The 18,893-nt window shown below is 47.2% G+C and overlaps 2 protein-coding genes across 2 annotated transcripts in view; both read right to left on the bottom strand.

Annotated features, from left to right (window-relative positions):
• Positions 1-513: 513 nt before the first annotated feature.
• On the bottom strand, positions 514-9,147 carry LOC310671689 (uncharacterized protein). The gene is made up of 4 exons (XM_083428116.1): positions 8,946-9,147; positions 6,588-6,692; positions 5,287-5,416; positions 514-3,742 (listed from the first exon to the last, which is right to left on the bottom strand). The coding sequence occupies exons 2-4, from the start codon at positions 6,685-6,687 to the stop codon at positions 3,466-3,468; spliced, it is 507 nt and encodes a 168-aa protein (XP_083284242.1). The 5' UTR covers positions 6,688-6,692; positions 8,946-9,147; the 3' UTR covers positions 514-3,465.
• Positions 9,148-12,005: 2,858 nt separating this feature from the next.
• Positions 12,006-18,893, bottom strand: part of NPLOC4 (NPL4 homolog, ubiquitin recognition factor) — a 52,264-nt gene continuing 45,376 nt past the window's right edge. Inside the window, exons 15-17 of the mRNA XM_083427556.1 lie at positions 17,013-17,129; positions 14,876-14,978; positions 12,006-14,006 (exon numbers count right to left, since the gene is read on the bottom strand). Coding sequence (XP_083283682.1) covers positions 13,849-14,006; positions 14,876-14,978; positions 17,013-17,129 — 378 coding nt within the window. The 3' untranslated portion in view covers positions 12,006-13,848. The remainder of the gene's footprint in view (positions 14,007-14,875; positions 14,979-17,012; positions 17,130-18,893) is intronic.

Genomic DNA, 18,893 nt, shown 5'->3' on the forward strand with positions numbered 1-18,893 from the left:
CGCATACATACATACATACATACAGAGACAGACAGACAGACAGAGAGAGAGAGAGAGCGCCTGGTATTATAAAAATTATCAGAGCTAAAGGTAGTAATCTGATTTTTTTAAAGCCCTTTTTAAAACATGTATGCATTTAGAGTAAAAGTACAGCATATGAGAAGCTACAGAATGATTCATTCCCAAATTTGGCATTCCACTTCGGACAGGCCATGAGCTGCATCTGTACAAGTAAAGGACTTCAACACTGTGACTATGATGGATGGCGCCTTGGTGCTTCTGTACTGCCTTAGATTTGTCCATTAGGTCAGGAACAAAGTGGCTTGGGAAGTGTTATATTGAAATAAGGGCAACATTTAGGGAAGCTTCCAATGAAAGCTTTGATAAATGTTCTTAGACTTGATCCATTTGGCAACGTACAAAGGTTAGACTGATTCTTCATCTTGCTACAAAACACGGGTGTACTTTGGCTTCGAGCTTCATAAGCAAAGCAACTGTTATTGGGACAGTGTGTTGCCTCGTTTGTCTTTATTTAAAGTTACAGTTTAAAAGATAGTGGGGAAAGCATATAAAAATAAAATACGGATACAGGGATTTCGGTGCCAAATGCTCCAGCTGAACTTGAATAGCTGGGAGACTTGTTACAGCAGAGCTTTCGAAACGTTTCATGTTGATGACACACTTTTTAGACCTGCATCATTTTGCGGCATGGTAATTCAGTTTTGCTAGCCAGCCGGAGGCTAAATTAACCCCTTCTCAGAGCGTGGGGAAGCGTTTGCACGACACACCTAGCTACAGACTGCAGCCGACACACGGTTTGGAAAGCTCTGTGTTAACAGCTTTTTTTCATCAGGGGAAATGTTGCACTTTCCACTTTGGCCACAGGGCACCTTGCTGAAAATTCACTCACTTGTACAACTGGAAGAAAATCGCCTGCCCTGCAATGTTGTTGAAAGTTTGGCAACAACAACAGAAAAGTGAGTAGAAAACTTTGTGGACATAATGCAATATAAAGTGAGACTAAGTGGAGCAAAGCTTGGAGGACACACTTTTCCCCATTTCCGTATGGAAACCCTTCCACGCTGGCAGTTATCGAGCTGAATCTCTTGCAGTTTTATCCTGTATGATTTTTGACCTGTTTTAAGAGTTTACCTGGAGGTGCTTTTGGAGGCTTTAACATCCACGAACCAATGTCTGGCATGAATTGCATAGCTGACATGCTCCAAGCAAACTTTTACTGAAATCTCCAGTGGTGTGCGGTGAAATTTTTCATAAGGAAACATCCAATATACCATCTCAGGCCTATTTAATTGCTCATCTTCTGACATTGTGTATGCCATCAAATGCCAGCCGTGCGCTTCAACTCTCTATATTGGACAAATGGACATAAATTTGACATCAGGAATCACAAGACAGAGAAGCCAGTAGGAGAACACTTCAGTCTCCCAGGACATTCAATACAGGATCGCAAAGCAGCTGTCTTATTACAAAAGAATTTCAGAAACAGACTTGAAAGAGAAGTTTAAACCAAGGTTGCAGTCACCAAAACAGAATGTCTAGTTGCCACACACACACACACACACACACACAGAGTGGTACCTCGGGTTAAGAACTTAATTCATTCTGGAGGTCCGTTCTTAACCTGAAACTGTTCTTAACCTGAGGTACTACTTTAGCTAATGGGGCCTGCTGCGCGATTTCTGTTCTCATCCTGAGGTAAAGTTCTCAACCCGAGGTAATATTTCTGGGTTAGCGGAGTCTGTAACCCGAGGTACCACTGTATATATATATATTTCTAACACTGGCTGATACCACTTATTTTTTTGGTATGGAGGTGTTGTCAGGTATGCTGAATCCCAGGCGTTGACACTTGAAATCCCCTGTGCCTCGCAGCAATTTAAACCTGCTGGGCTGGTTGGGGGTGGGAATGTCAACGATTCTCCACAGCCTTGCCTTCCCATCATCCAAATGCTAACATGTTGGCCCTGAGAAGGAGGCTGGGGGGGGGGGGGGCAAGATGCAGGGAAATGAAGGCCAAGTGCCCATCAGCCAACATTGAGAGAGGAGTGTCTGTTAGCTCCCCAGGGGAATGGGGAGTATTATATAAAACTCAGTTACTCATAATCTGGCTGCAGCTAATCTGTGATGTTTGGCTATCTGGCACGGCATTTCCCATTTCCGAGAAGGGGCCTCGGCTTGTAGAGCCAAGTTGGGGGTGGGCGGCAAGGGAAGACAGATCCTGTTTACACTTCATTCTGCTGGTTTTCTCGTGACACTGGGTGGAGGTGGGCCATTTTTATTTAAAGGAAAAGCAACATTCCAGGCTAAGAAGCAAATGGCAGCCAGGGGAGCTGACTACCTAATTCAAATGGCATGACTTCGCTTTCAAAGCATGACTAGGTTTCCGTCCAAGGTGCCATTTAGGCATAACGTGGCTGAGATGTTCAGTGCGCTATCACCAAGCATGGCATCTGCACACTCCTTTACATAATCTGCATAGGGTCTGCACGCACATTTATGGCGTCTGTCACTTTAATAAACCTACATGTAAGAAAAGAAAAGCCGCTCCTGATTGAACACTCTTTCTGGTATGCGAGAAGAGACTGGGTTTGTACTTTAAAATGGACACACAGGGGAGAAAAAACTAATTTAGAGTCTGAATTCAGAGTTATCTGCTTGCTTCCGCAGTATGCGGAAGCACAGTTCCGTTGCTATTTATCAACTGCCTTCATTTGCTCCCACTAGCAAGAGGGCGGGCGGGGGGAACAGATGCGATTATTCCTCAGTTGCGTTCAGTATTTCTTGAGGCTGTACATGTTAATGCTTATGGGAAACTCTAGAGCACAACATCTGGAAGGCAAGAGCCTATGCACTGACATCCTCCGTAAGATTCTGCACTGTGGAAGTCTAAGCATTACTACATCCTACGACGAAATGCAAGGCGTTGGCTGCAGCTGTCAGAAATGAACAGATTCCTACGCAACTGCCAGACACTTCCTTCGACTGTGCTCGACACAGATTACCTGTGACACCGGTGCTGTGGCCACAGCAGTATTTCTTCTCAAGGTTCTACGACACTGGAAATGTGCAAAGTGCAGCGCATCACCTTTCCTGAGATCTGTACAATACTGATAATACTGAGAAGTGCCTCGTTCCCTGTCAGGTTGAGCTGTGTGAGAGGATTTTAAGGAACAGGCCCCCTTGAGAATCAAACCACCCTCTTTGGATGGAACCATGCAGCTAAACTCTACAGTCCCCAGAATCCATCCTCCTTATACCTTTTGCAGTGCAAGCACAGAGTGAAATTAGCCAAGGAAAGGCTTCTATCTAGGTCTCTGTCTCTCACTGAATCCAGACTTTCAGAGGGGGGAAAAGGATAGACAGACAGATACATTTGGTCTCTAAAGGAGTCGGTAAGATCCGGAGCACTCCGGAACAGAGGAGGAGACCCCCTCAGCAAAGTTTCTACTGTGTTCCACCTGTCAGTGATTCTGTGGGTTTTCTCCCATTCCGAATCAGGACCCTCCGGCGCTTGGCTGGCAAGGGGAAACTTGCTTTCTCCACCTCTGGTTGGGCAACCCTGAGGGGGGTCTTAGCAACAGGCTGGCTCTGGCCTTTTTTGTTCATCTCATCCACAAAAGACTCCACTCCTTCAAAGCGCGTGGTCAGTTCTCCAAGCCGTTCCTTGAGGGCGTTGAATTCTAGGTACAGGTCGTTGAGGGCGTCGGAAAGTGGCTTGATCCTAGAAAGGAAAGAAGCAAGCAAAAATAAATTCCTCTATAGTGGGCTACAAAGCCCAAAGCAAGGAGCACTTCCACAGCAACCAATAACATACCCACCAACATTTCTCCAGTGAAAACAGGGATGTCCTATTCCATCTTCATTATCTGTGATTGGACCCGGCTGGGATTTTGTCACCACCCCCCTCCTCAGGATGGCACCCAGGGCAGACTGCACCCACCTTGCTCTGCCTCTGCACATGAGAAGTGCCGGAACTGAGTTCCAGCTGGAAAAAAAGCCCTGATAATAATATTAATCCTTCTTCTTCTGTTATTTATATCCTGCTTATCTGACTGGGTTGCCCCAGCCATTCTGGGCGGCTTCCAACATATATAAAAGCATAATAAAACATTATACATTTTAACTTCCCTATACAGTGGTATCTTGGGTTACAGATGCTTCAGGTTACAGACGTTTTAGTTAAAGACTTCACTAACCCAGAAATAGTACCTCGGGTTAAGAACTTTGCTTCAGGATGAGAACAGAAATCGCGCGGCGGCAGCGTGGGAGGCCCCATTAGCTAAAGTGGTACCTCAGGTTAAGAACAGTTTTAGGTTAAGAACAGACCTCCAGAATGAATTAAGTTCTTAACCCGAGGTACCACTGTACGGGGAAAACTTCCCTATACAGGGCTGCCTTCAGATGTCTTCTAAAGGTTGTATAGTTACTTGTCTCCTTGGCTTGGGGTGATTGCATAACTCCATACCCTCCAAAAATTTTCCAATGAAAACAGGGACATCCTAAGGCAACCCAGAGCATTCTGGGATCAAATCAGATGGCTTCTGTAAATCCAGGATTGGCCCTGGATAATAGGGACACTGCAATAATACTTAAGGGAGAAACACTTTGGCAAAAGTTCAGAGCTTAAGAAAGAGCAAGTTCTTCCCATAATGCCAAACTGCATGCACAGTATCTAGGCAGGGCAACCACCCAAAAACCAGCTACAAAAACCAAAGTTTACTTACAGGGGATTTCTTCACAGTATAGCACGGACTGACAGAGGCAGATGCCTCTCGTTGAGCCAATGGCTTTAGGTGAGGGAATGAGGGACCTGTGGCTGTCCAGATTCTGATGAACTTCCAACACCCATGAACCTCAGCCAACATGGCCGACGCTCAGGGATGATGGGAGTTGTAGTCCTACAACACCTGGAGGGTAACAGCTTAAGACAGAGCAACAGTGTCCCCCCAAACTTGGGTCTCCAGCTGTTTTTGGACTACAACTCCCATCACTGGTCCTGCTAGAAAGGGATGATGGGAGTTGTAGTCCAAAAACAGCTGGAGACCCAAGTTTGGGAGGCACTGCTTTTACAACTTGTAGCCCACAAAACTGAAAACAGCCCCTTAGCCATGCATTTCCAAGATTGCTGCCAAACAGGTTGCTTTATTGAGTCCCAAGTAGGCGGCCATACATGACCTGCCGAACCCAAGATGGCGACTGTACAGCAGGTTTGCACAGATCACAGGAGAAGTCCATTTTGCTGCCACCTTTACTACCCAGGCTCACCTTCCATAGTCAGGCAACACAGACTGGTGGTCAAAGAGGAGAAGATTCTTCATTTGAGACACAATAGCAAACTTCCAGTTGTCCAGAACAACAGTGAGGTTGGCACATCCCCTCATGTTTACTTTTTCAGCTGGAAGACAGAATTGGGAGTATGAGAGAATATCATAGTAGTAATACAGTCGTATTACTTGGAAGTCAAACAGAATCTGTTCCGGAAGTCCGTTCAACTTCCAAAACGTTTGGAAACCAAGATGCGGCTTCTGATTGGCTGCAGGAAGCGTTCACAAGGACGTTTGCAAACCGGAACACTCATTTCAGGTTTGCGGTGTTTGGGAGCCAAAACGTGCGAGTACCAAGATGTTTGGGATCCAAGGTACGACTGTAATAATATAGAAGAACATACACCTTTCTCTGAACTATAGCAGTTCTGCAGTTCCATTTCCTGGCTCGGAAAGGGAGGGCTCCCCCACCATTTCCATCAGACCAGAATTTGAATCATTTGTCAGACTAAATAATTGCAAACAAAAAGCACACATGTGAAATCCATCCTAAGACAGATGGAATTAGAATAAACTTGGTTTATCAGCTGCATTTTAAAACTATGTAACCCACCTTGTTCACATCTGTTGATGGATTAAGAAGTTTATATAAAGACCAAAAATACATTCTAATACAAAACATACACAACTGAGAACATGGAAGCCTCTTTAGAAACTGAGGTGTTATTATATTCGATGTCGAGACTACATATGCCAAGAGAGGGAGGGGAATATACAGAACTGCCACTCTTTAAACATTTAATTTCAGGGAATTTGTTTCCCTAGAAGTATATCCCTGGAAGTATATCCTCAAGTATATCATGGTGACAAGATACAGAGAGTGGGAATGGATTTATGGGTAAATCAAAAAATGCTCAAACAGGATTAAAGCTCTACAGGATAGGGGCAGAAGGGAAGTTTAATCTTCTGTCCACAGTTTCAAAAGCATTGCGAATGTATGCAGGGGAGATTTGGGTCTTGTGTTCAAAACCTTCACAAAAGTGGGTTTTTTATGCTGACAGTTCAGAAACCAAGCTTACTTTCTTATCTGTCCAGTGTGAGTTGGCTGGCTAGAGCCCATGTACCCTATTAGTTTTGTGTTAGCTTTGCAAAACCAAGAAGGCAGGGCCTGCGCATGGATAGTAAAACCGGGAAATCTGCAGCCCCAAATGCACATTTGCAAATGGAAATGAAACAAAAGACAAAACAAGCTTTGCGTGGCATCAGCCCACTCTTTGGCACCCAGCAAATCTGGAACCTTACCTTCAGATCTGTAGTCCCATTCTGACGTTGCCTGCTGCCTCTTTGGTTTGGCGGCACAACAGATTGCCACCAAAAGCAGTAGGGAGAAGATCTGTCTCATGGTGCCTTTGCAGAGGGACAGGAGAAGGAAAAATGCATCAGAAAAGCCTCCCTTCCCCAAGTACTAGTTCCGCAACAACAGTCCCCTTTCCTCACCCCTATTGCTTTGATGGCTCCCATATGGACATTTCCCAGCCGGGATGGTCACAAGCTGTTCATACCAAATGGAAAGGGGGGGGGGGGAAGGGCCTCTCTGGCTCTGCAGCCATAGCAACGTCACATTTGCATGTGTCCACTTATAGGTCAGATCCCGGCAAGTCTCTGTGCGTCAGGCACAAAGGGAATGCGGCCCAGTGGTGTGAACCAGTGATGCAAGAATCTGTACCCAGGTTTTCCTGAGTTGTTTCCATGCCACAAAACATGCCAGTGTTGTGTACCCACAAGTATGGCATTAAACCTTCTACTCTTATTTGGGGGAGGAGAGAAAGGGATACCCTCCAACATTTCTCCGATGAAAATAGGGACGTCCTACCTATTTCATAAGAATATTTTTTTTATTATTGCCCCAGCCACTCTGGGTGGTTTCTACCATATATAAAAACATAACAGAACATTTAAAAACACTTAAAAACAGGGCTGCCTTCAGATGTCTTCTGAAGGTTGTATAGTTACTTATTTCTTTGGCTTGGGGGTTGCATAACTCCATACCCTCCAACATTTCTCCAATGAAAATAGGGACGTCCTAAGGAAAAGTGGTGGAGGAGACTCTTGAGAGTTTCATGGACTGCAAGAAGATCAAACCTATCCATTCTTAAGGAAATCAGCCCTGAGTGCTCACTGGAAGGACAGATCCTGAAGCTGAGGCTCCAATACTTTGGCCACCTCATGAGAAGAGAAGACTCCCTGGAAAAGACCCTGATGTTGGGAAAGATGGAGGGCACAAGGAGAAGAGGATGACAGAGGATGAGATGGTTGGACAGTGTTCTCAAAGCTACCAGCATGAGTTTGACCAAACTGCGGGAGGCAGTGGAAGACAGGAGTGCCTGGTGTGCTCTGGTCCATGGGGTCACGAAGAGTCGGACACGACTAAACGACTAAACAACAACAAAGGAAAAGCGGGACATTCTGGGATCATATCAGAAACTGGGATGGCTTCTGTAAATCTGGGACTGTCCCTGGAAAATAGGGACACTTGGAGGGTCTGGAGCAGCCAGAAAAGCATTTGCTACATCCTTGTAGTGGAGACAGAGCTGAGAAGGGCTGGCAGCATGGGACAGGATACATACCAAACCTGCATCTACAGTAGCGACTACAGACAAGGAGCAAGGAAGAATCTCTAATCTGTAGCCTTGGGACCAGTAACAGAAGGCTCTCTTCATTTTGACCGGCCCAACAATAATTATCTGCGTAGTCAGGCTGTTTATCTGGGTTGCTCTACATGCTTCTGCTTGGTTGCTGGAAAATGTTGGCTTATCCTTTGCTTGCATCTGCTTCCTACCCGTGATCTCAAGGGTAACCCCAAACATTTTAATCCAAAACATGAAGAAACAGCAGATACTTCGCAGGGCTGGATACACTAGAATCTTCTCGGATGTTAACTCCATTCTTTCCTGTGATTTTTGTGCTGACAAGCTGTTTGGATGAGAGGCTAAGAACAGACGGTACGACAGCTCAGAACTTTTGTGTGCTGTCTTCATCCTCGGACCCTTGCTTGCCTCCTCTATTAATTCTCTTCCAAGACATCAGAGCCACTGCAATGGGCCCCAATAACATACAGGAGGCACTGCTGGGAACTGTGTCCGAATAGGAGACAGAGATCTGGCACTAGCAAAGGGTACCCCAAGGGACGCGGGTGGTGCTGTGGTCTAAACCACTGAGCCTAGGGCTGGTTGATCAGAAAGTCGGCGGTTCAAATCCCCATGACGGGATGAGCCCCCGTTGCTCGGTCCCAGCTCCTGCCAACCTAGCAGTTCGAAAGCATGCCAGTGCAAGTAGATAAATAGGTGCCGCTCTGGCGGGAAGGTAAAAGGCATTTCCTTCCGCTGCTCTGGTTCGCCAGAAGCGGCTTAGTCATGCTGGCCACATGACCCGGAAGCTGTCTGCGGACAAACACCGGCCCTCTTGGCCAGTAAAGTGAGATGAGCGCCACAACCCCAGAGTCAACTGCAACTGGACCTAACAGTCAGGGGTCCATTTACCTTTTAAAGGGTACCCCAGAAACCTGGCAACCCCTTTAGAGAACGTTCTCCCCAAGTAGCTTGAGAGCCAATAATGCTCAGAACTAGGTTTATAGACTGCAAAAAAGGAGAAACTCCTTACCTGTTGAACAGAGAATCAGAGATGGTAAATTGTGGCAGTTGCTTTTTCAAGTCCAAGGGTTTTCTTCTCTCTCTCTCTCTCTCTCTGGCCAAGGTCTGCCTCTCTTCGCCTTATAGCCAAGCTGCCCTGGAATTCTGCCAAGCCACACAGCAGTCTTCTAATTGCAAACAGATCCTTTGGGCCTATTGAGAGGCCTCCAGGCCATGGCTTGTTTCCTTCAAAAGGGTGGGGGGGGGAGGGAGGAAGGAGGAAGCCTACAGGACAGTGGAACAACTCCCAGAAATTGCAAAAGTACAATTCAGGACACAGACACGTGGCGGAAGAGGGCAAGAGAGCTCTCTCCTGCCCAATTGAACTGTCTTTGGTTTGTTACGGAGCTTCAGAGAAAGTCTGCAATCCAATCCCTCTGCACAAGTTGGATTTGGGAGTCCAAGGTCACTGTTGATGCTAAGCCAGAGGCAGGGAACATGTGGTCTTTGGATTCCCAACACCCATCAGCATGACCAAGGATGATGGGAGCTGGAGCCTTGTAACATTTGGGAGGACCACAGGCTCCCTGCTCTTCTGCTAAGGGCTACAAGAAGAAGACAACCCCTCCCAGAACTTGCTTTCTTTTGGATGGAGTGAAATATTCACCAGAAGAGGCTCTGACCTTTCTCTTAAACTTCATCTCTTTCACTTAGGGTATGATGGGTCTTCACAGGAGCTGTGGAGTGGAAGTGCATATGCTCATCAATATGTGGCTTTTCTACCTCTCAAGTTCTCTCCAGCTCCAAGAATCCATTAACTCTCAAGTCAATGCTTTGGTGGATATTCCAGAATTCAGCTGTTATCTTGGATGCTGGTCTTCTTTACGGGACAGATATTGCCGGCTCATTTCTGTGTCATTTCCTTTTCTGCCAAGTGTCAGCGTTTGAGGGCAGCAACATCATTTATTGCTAGGGCTCTGCCCAGCATTAAGACCCTTTCCCATCTAAGAACCTAAAATCTGGACAGGGCCAGGTCACGATTTTCCTAGAAAGCTGGCACTGCAAACTGCCCAGGGCAAAAGCAGGAATCCAGTATTTTGCTGGAGGGGGATTTACTGCATGTATGCAAACAGGGAAGTTTTCTTCGAAGCCAGTTGACATGTGTACAAGGAAGGCAATTTTCGAAAGCTAATGAGCTTTGGGTGAAGGGTTCAAGTGTTGGGACACTTCATAGAAATCCAGAAAACCCATGTCTGCCTATAGAATTCTCTTTCAGCTTCATATTGAGCACCTTCCAAGTCCATATTATCTTCAAAAGGATTTCACAAGCTGGACCTAACCTTACACCCCTTGCTAGTGCAATTTTTCAGAATTATGGCAAGTTGCCACTTGGCAAGTTGTGAACAAATTGGATGTTTATTGTCCATGCTGGAGGCTGCAGGGGATCCCTACTAGTGTGTGTGTGTGTGTGTGTGTGTATTGGTCACTCTTATTTCCATTGCGTATGCTTTGAATAGTCAGAAATCCGGCTCTTTGGAATCCATTCTCTGAAAAATAAGCATTAAAGCAGCTCCCTGCTAGTACAGTGGTACCTCGCAAGACGAATGCCTCGCAAGACGAAAGAGTTTTTTGTTTTTTGAGTTGCTTCGCAAGACGAATTTCCCTATGGGCTTGCTTCACAAGACGAAAACGTCTTGCGCCTTTTTCTTAAAACCATCAATGCATTCCTATGGGAAACCGTCAATGCATTTCCTATGGGAAACCGTGCTTCGCAAGACGAAAAATTCACAAGGCGAAAAAACTCGCAGAACGAATTAATTTTGTCTTGCGAGGCACCACTGTACCAAATTAGCCCACTCCAACTTTCAGCCCAAACTCTCTACCTCCCCTTATAAACATTCGAAATTAAAAGTCTGACTCCTAAAAAAGCATGGTCAAATGAGAGTTGAAAACCCAAGAATCCCGCAAGGCCATTGCTCCTTGAAGCCAATTAACAAAACTGGACATTGGAAGAAGTGACTCACTCATTCACCTGCTTCTGCTGTAGCCAGGACAACTGATGTTGGGCAGGATGCATGTAAGGTTCAGGGAGCTTTACAAATTCTAAGTTGCAAGTCTGAGGAATATTGAGTGTTTTACAATAAAACAATCCCTTTTACAATTTAAAATGTTTTGCTGCCGCTTTGTTGTATGGGCAGAAACAAAGCCAAAACAAGGGAGACTGGCTTGCGAAGCACTTTCAGCGAGATCCTTCTAAGCTTCCCCCTCTTAGACTACTCAAGTGAGCTCTTCATCAAAGCAGCAGTTCTCAACCTGTGGGTCCCCAGATGTTGTTGGACTACAACTCCCATCATCCCCGAGCTGTGGCCTTGCTAGCTAGGAGTGATGGGAGTTGTAGTTCAACAACATCTGGGGACCCACAGGTTGAGAGAGGCTGATCTAAAGCTACACTATAAACACCTAAGTGACAACTGTATGTTTTGCTTGGTAGAGCTCTGAGATGAGATACTAAAGCTTTGCCTAGTACAGTGGTACCTTGGTTGTCAAACGGCTTGGCTCCCGAACAAATCGGTTCCCAAACGTCGCAAACCTGGAAGTGAGTGTTCTGGTTTGCAAATGTTTTTTGGAAGCCAAACGTTCGACGCGGCTTCTGATCGAGTGCAGAAGCTCCTGTAGCCAATTGGAAGCAGCACCTTGGTTTTTGAACCGTTTTGGGAGTCAAACAGACTCCCGGAACAGACTTCCGGAATGTGTTAAGTTTGACAATCAAGGTACCACTGCACTGTGTTTTTCTCTAGACAAAGCTTCACCATCTTCAGCAGAAGGGCTGCTGAAATGCCACAATTTGCTCCCCTCCTGCAGTTGCCAAAGTCCTTAGCAAGCATTTACGGCAGGCAAGGACTACAAGGTTTGAAGTGGGGAGCTCGGATCAAAAAGATTCTCACTGGGGCACTGCTCTGAAGAATATTCAAAGCTTTGTCTGGGGAAAGCTCTGTTAATCCAAGAGCTGCACAAGTTCGTAAAACGGATGGGAAGAAAAGCAAACACAAGAGGACAAGGCGGGCAAAAGAACCAGACCAGGAGGCTTCCATTTCAGACGCTTTTAATATATTTTTTTATTTGCAGGGCTGTTATTCAGTCAACTCCAGTCCAAACCAAACACACACCTCTGCAACCCATAGAATGAAAAGGAATAGCAAGAGTAGCTACAGCCCGGTGAGCTCAAGGAATCTAGTCAAAACACAAACCCAGGAAAGAAGAGAGCCGCACGTCCGGTCAGCAATAACAAGGGCCAGGTGACGTGTTGGTTCAAACACCTGACGGACAAAGCCCTAGGTATTTCCAGCCATGGACAGGTAGAGACTGTGTCGCTCATGGCAGCTGTCTGGGAGCCAGGCCTACAGGCCCATAAAGAAAACTGGTAGCTGGGGTGGAGGCACATTTTGCTGGGGTGGGCATCTAACAAGATAAAAATTACGGGATGCCCTCTGTCCCCATAACCCAATGGATGGCATGAATGCCTTGCTTCTCTGCTATAAAACTGATGGGAGTTGCCTGGGGGATGAACAGGCTAGTTAGGTGCAGAAATACTGCTGTGCAAGAGGAACCAAATGTGCCCTAACGCTGCTGGCAGAGATGCTGGGAATTTTTGGACAATGAAAGCACATCTCTGTATGGCAATGGAGGAGCTCACGCATCAAAAGACACGAGGAGCTCGAGGGCACTGCTAAAAATGTGGTTATGGGAAGAGGAGGCAGGTAAGTGTTCTGGAGGCAGGAGAATTTCCAGCGCCTCGGCTGCAATTTGCCTGGATCGCGCTGCAGCAAGACAAAGCTCCTTTCAAGATGCCGACAAACGTTCCATTTAGCTTTCCCTGCTGGGATGCTATTTAAGTCGCTAACAGGCACGAGGAAAGGTACTTGCGAGGTTTGCCTGCTCACAGCTACAAAGACCAGGAATTGGCTTTAAATGCAAAGGGATGACAGCATATGGAAATCTGGAGCAAGCAAACTGCTCGCGAACTGCCTGCCCAACCCTGAAACAGCCAGGATGATGCCGCCAAATTGCGACCCGCTTCCAGTTTGGGAAGCCAGCTGGTCCCCACTGCCCGATTTGGGCAAGAACGGCCCTCTGTTACCTAGCTCTAGCTGAGAAGCACCAGGAGACAGCTGTTTTGATAGAGCTCTTTAAATCTGTGGCCATTGCGGCTGGGCTGGACGACTGTAAACACCCTACCAAGTTGAGAAGCGTGTTCTCTCCTCCTCTTCCTCTCTAGCCGAGATAGTCGGTCTGGGACTTAGCCCAGGGGGCTACAAAGCAACTGTATGTTCTGCCAGTGCAGGTCACTCAATTTGGAAGCTCTAATTAGAGGCTGGACCGAAGTGACGCAGGCACCAGGGACCCAGCGATTCTGGGGCTAAATGCAAAAAGCATGTCAAGGGAGCAACATTAGGCAAGCTAGCCTGGGGACCCAATTGACCCCTTCAACACAACTGCCTTGCCTCACTGTGACTGGCTTAAGGCTGGGGGAAGCTTGTGGCATGCAAGCTGATTGGGGGGGGGGGCGGGCGCAGCATGACCACACTGCCATGTGCCCACGGGGTTGTGCAACGGCAGCTCCAGGGAAACATGACCACTGGCTGGCTTTCTACAATACTGAGAGCAAAGAAAAGACAAGGCAGCAGCGCCGGGCAGAGGGGCTGTGCCGTATCCCTCCCCCTAAAACATCCAGTTCCACCGGCAAGCTGTCACCCGCTGGATGGCACCAAGTGCCCACGATGTGGGTCGCTCCCCTCCCCTCCCCCACCTGCCCCGACCCTCAGGGTGCGTCATCCCAGGAGGAAGAACAGTCCCCCGCCTGGCTAAGGGTTTGCCTCTGTATTTCCGCCAGTTGGTCTGTAAGGGCCGCCCCGAATGCTAAGCCGAGAGGGGGCCTAGCTACGTGGGAGGCTGCACATCTCGCAGTGATCGGTGCCCGGCTGGTTCATGAAGGTGCAGTGCTGGCAGGCCCACATGGCGGAGGTTGTGGCGTGTGTTGAACCACCCATGGCACCGTATTCTTGGAGGCCTGGAAGCTGAACTCCAACTGTGCCTAGAAAAAGGGATTAAAAAAACACACAAGAAGAATCAGGAGGGGGGTTAGGAAAGCTCTGACAAAGTGGGGGAATTTTCAGCTGAAAATTACAGAAAAGGGTAGCTTTCTCTAGTTTGTGCAGAGCTGTATGCCAACTGGACGCGGGTGGCGCTGTGGGTTAAACCACAGAGCCTAGGACTTGCTGATCAGAAGGTCGGCGGTTCGAATCCCTGCAATGGGGTGAACTCCCTTTGCTCAGTCCCTGCTCCTGCCAACCTAGCAGTTCAAAAGAACGCCAAAGTTCAAGTAGATAAATAGGTACCACTCCAGCAGGAAGGTAAACGGTGTTTCCGTTCGCTGCTCTGGTTCACCAGAAGCAGCTTAGTCATGCTGGCCACATGACCCGGAAGCTGTACACCGGCTCCCTCGGCCAATAAAGCAAGATGAGCGCCGCAACCCCAGAGTTGGCCATGACTGGACCTAATGGTCAGGGGTCCCTTTACCTTTACTATATGCCAACTATATTTTCTCCTCTTCTGCAAGGTCTGTACAGCTTTGGATCCCCTCATAGTATTATTTGTGAGAGACTTTATTTGCTCTCCTGCACTAGATCAAGTTCACCGAGTTGTTTATCCACAAGGATTACACGCTTGCCCGCAGACTGTTTCACAAATATTTCTTTCCTTTGGCCAGGGAGACTGTTATCCTTGCTCAAGCCCCTTCCTTCCTACTGAGATCTCCCCCCCCCCCCGCCCCCCAAGTAACTGAGGGAACTCAGACACCAAATCACAACCCTGGGTGATCTGATAACAGATAAAACCAAAGCTCTCCAACATCTCTGCAGAGGTGCCCAAATCCTAGTATCAAAGGGGAAAGACATGACATACTGCAAAGCTGTTCAATGGTGGCCCATTGCTCAGATTTCTTCCAAGTCTGTGCAAGCTCTTCATTCCGAGTCCTGACTGCCTCCAGCAACAAGCTGATGCTATCCTGGAAGAGAGATGATGGGTCAGGTCACAGCTAATCCCATTTACCTCAAGGATACCTGGGGCTGTTCAGGAAGAATCTCTTTTCTCCAGAGCTGCCCCCCCCACCCCAAATCCACCAACCGTAGTGGTAACATGACTGCTTATTTAACAATAAGGCATCTTTGCAAATAACACATCTGTAGGGCCAAACACAGCTAAGTTTTCTTGCCAGCGAACGTCCCCACAAAGACCCCACAAAGAGGTGCCCATCCCCTTAAATATAAAGACCACCAATATTACAGTGGGGCTCCCCACTCTTTCCCCATACCCCCAAACTGGCTCTGGGGGAGGGTTGGAAGAGTCCCAGAACAGCATATGGGGCTGGGGGAGAGATGGCTGATCGTCTCATCAGGCAAGCAGAAAAGCTTGTGTTGACTGGCAAAAAAGATACACTTCGGTTTCCAACAATCTAACAGCATCCCAGTGCCATCTCAGGTGTGCTCTCTGCCTCCCTTCCAGATTAAAGGGCCAGCAACCCTATAAAACAGGGGTCAGCAAACTTTTTCAGCAGGGGGCCGGTCCACTGTCCCTCAGACCTTGTGGGGGGCTGGACTATATTTTGAAAAAAATAAATGAACAGATTCCAATGCCCCACAAATAACCCAGAGATGCATTTTAAATAAAAGGACACATTCTACTCCTGTAAAAACATGCTGATTCCCGGAACATCCGCAGGCCGGATTTAGAAGGCGACTGGGCTGGACCCGGCCCCCGGACCTTAGTTTGCCTACTCATGCTATAAAACAAGAAGATGAACTGCACACACACTGAACACAACCCTGCATGGTACGTTGCTGTATTTGGGGGAAAGGAACTTTCAGTGTGAACTCCTTCAACCAGCCAGGACAGCACCCAGAAGAACCAGACCGCAGTGGCGGCGGGAGTGAGTCTGAATGGTGGGTTGCAGTACAGCTGCATTCTTTCATGCATTCGTTTTTCGGCAACCGCAACTTGCCACATGCAAGTGGCAAACTTGCATGGCTGTATGAAGATGACTTAGCTGAAGGGGGACATCTTGTGCTCCAAACAGCAGAGGGCGCTAGAGGCCACTTCAGAGGTGCAGACTTAAGACTTCTGAGTGTGCATACTGTACATGTCTCTCACTAATACATCAGCTCAATTCAGAAACTGGCAAATGGCCCCAAAAGACAAAATGCAGTGAAAATGTGAAGTACCTCCCCCTTTTTATGGGCTACATGCCTATCTTGTCACCACACCTGCCCCACCTTTTTGGCACTAAATGTAAGTATTCAGGTTTGTTTTTTTTAAAAAAATAGTATTAATAAGGGAGGGAATACATTGTCTTGTTATCTAACACAAAGCATATCTGACTGGTCCTGCTTTTCAGTTGCCTACTGGTAGACCCAGCTGTTATGCAAATGCTGAATGTTTGCAGTTCTCAATACATGGAACAAGGCCCCCCACGCCACTTTTGGTGTTTACTTTGGGGGGGGGGGATGAAGGGCGTTCCAGATGTTATAATCGCCAGCTGCCCAGCCAATAAAAAGAGGGCGGAGGCATGGGCGGAGATGCAAACACAGGAAGTTGCTGGCCTTGGTAAGACTGGGCAACTGATCATGCAGCGGTTTACTGCAGGAAGTGCTTCCAGTTGTCAGTGTAACATCCAAGTTGGCTCTTGTCTTGTCCAAGAACATACCAATACAAACAACACAAAGGCCAAGCTGAGACTGCCACACTGAAATCCCACGAGCATCTTTGCCACCAACCTTGAAGAGGCACTTCAAGAGATAGGGCAGCCTGTGGTGTCTGAGAAAAGATGCCTTGCCAAACTACCTGAAGGCGAATGTAAAGAGAAGCATGTAGCTTTCTGCAAGCAAGCAAGCAAGCAAGCAAGCAAGCAAGCAAGCAAGCAAGCAAGCAAGCAAGCGAGGTAGACTGTGTGGAGGCCAGAGGTGCCCATGCCCTTAAATATACAGAACTCTCTTTGCAAGAACTCACACCGTTCACCAGAATTAACTTCCTTCTCATTACATACCCTTAAAGGCATCACTTCGTTGGTGACCAAGAAGAGAAGCAGATGGAAATCGGAGATGATGTCGAGGAACACGGAGGACGTGTTCTGGGACAAGTAAGTTGCCAGACTGTGGAAGTCCTGTAGAAATTGTAAAGAGGATAAACATTTCAGTGTTCTTAGGATTGGTCCGTATAGGCAGCACTACAGGGAATGACTGTTTTGCGTGGGGAGGCGTGTGCGTTCCTGACCTCCAATGGAGCGCATGCCAGCCCACCCTGCCCTGCCTCCTTTCCTGACCATTTCCAGGTTGTGGTGATGCTTGTGTGCATGGCTGCGCATGCAATGAATGTGCCTAAAACGGCCGGTGCCTCTACTATCTACCCCTATCTAATACGATACATTGTTTTACATTTTCCAATTTTAATTGTTTTTAACTTTCGCGTTAAGTCATTCAGAGTTTTTTCCGTAAAAAAAGTTGCAAACAAATAACAATGGTAGTAATAAAAACCTGTCAGATTAATCACTCTGGTCAATGAAGCTCTACCAGGACACATTCTCAAATCAAGAGAGCAATTATTTTTATTCAGATGTAGGAATAAGGGGATGTGAAATGACACCAGATCTCTCAACAACAGGAATGAATAAATGGCCGATACTGTCCTAGCAAGTCAAAAGAGTACATTGGGGAAAAGGCCCCAAGTTCTCTAATATCCCCCACCCAACCAGAATATACCTGCAATTCCTTTCTGTACTAAGCTACTTGTTCTCTCTCTGATATGAAAACAGTCAGAAAAACAACAACGAATGGATGGAGCACCAGAGAAAGTTCAGACCATTCTTGCTCAGTATTCTTCAAAAACATCTGCCATTGGCTACTTGAAATAGCCACCAAGCGCAGCTAGGGACAGACACACTACTTTTCACTTGCATTCACTGTTTCTAACCAGAGGCGTAAACGAAGGACGTTCCATGCACAAGGCTGTACTTACAGGACCGCCTCTCCTGCTATGCCCCACGGAGGACCTTACGGTCCGCAAATAATAATATCTTGGAGGTCCCGGGCCTCAAGGAGGTTAAACTGGCCTCAACCAGGGCCAAGGCCTTTTTGGCTTTGGCCCCAGCCTGGTGGAACACTCTATTACAGAAGACCAGGGCCCTGCAGGACTTGACATCTTTCCGCAGGGCCTGCAAGAGTTGTTCCGCCTGGCCTTCGGTCCAGGCCCAGTTTGACCCCCCCTCTATGGGACCCTGTAAGTTACCTCTTTGCCCCCTTTATCAGCTCATGTGGGACCAACATGGATAGCTGGCCCTGATGAATACATGATGATCCCGACCCCTATGGTTGTAATTTGTGGGCAGTCATTTAATTGTATCCTGATTCTAATTTTTAAGCTGTATTTTAATTAATTGTTTGATTGTGTTTTAATGTATTTGATATGTGATGTTAGCCGCCTTGAGCCCGGTCTTGGCTGAGGAGGGCGGGGCATAAATAAAAATTTACTTACATACTTATATGTGGACCTTGCTGGCTGACAGGAGTCGCCAGGATAACTAGAATGAAAAGCTGAGCTAGTCTTATTTGTTTCTAGACCCAGCAGTTCCACAGACACAAGCTCAAATTGTGTCAGCAGCAGGAACAGAAAAGGCAAGGCAAATTAGGGTATCGTCTCTCCCAAGCGCAGCTCTTTCTTCACAGTGTTCATGCTTTTCCTTCCGCCATATACTGCAGGGGACCTTTTGCCCAAGCAGTAGTAGGCAAGAGGATAGCTGAAGGGGCACACACCTACAAATACTTGTGTGCATTGGGGAGACCTATTACTGGGATGCAAAATGCAACATTTCTGTTTCTAAGGGGGAAATGAGGAATTGTGCAAGAACGTTTCTCTTACAATCATCTACGCA

Source organism: Podarcis tiliguerta (genome assembly GCF_965153285.1).
Source record: "Podarcis tiliguerta genome assembly, chromosome: 2".
In the NCBI taxonomy this organism is placed as follows: domain Eukaryota; kingdom Metazoa; phylum Chordata; class Lepidosauria; order Squamata; family Lacertidae; genus Podarcis; species Podarcis tiliguerta.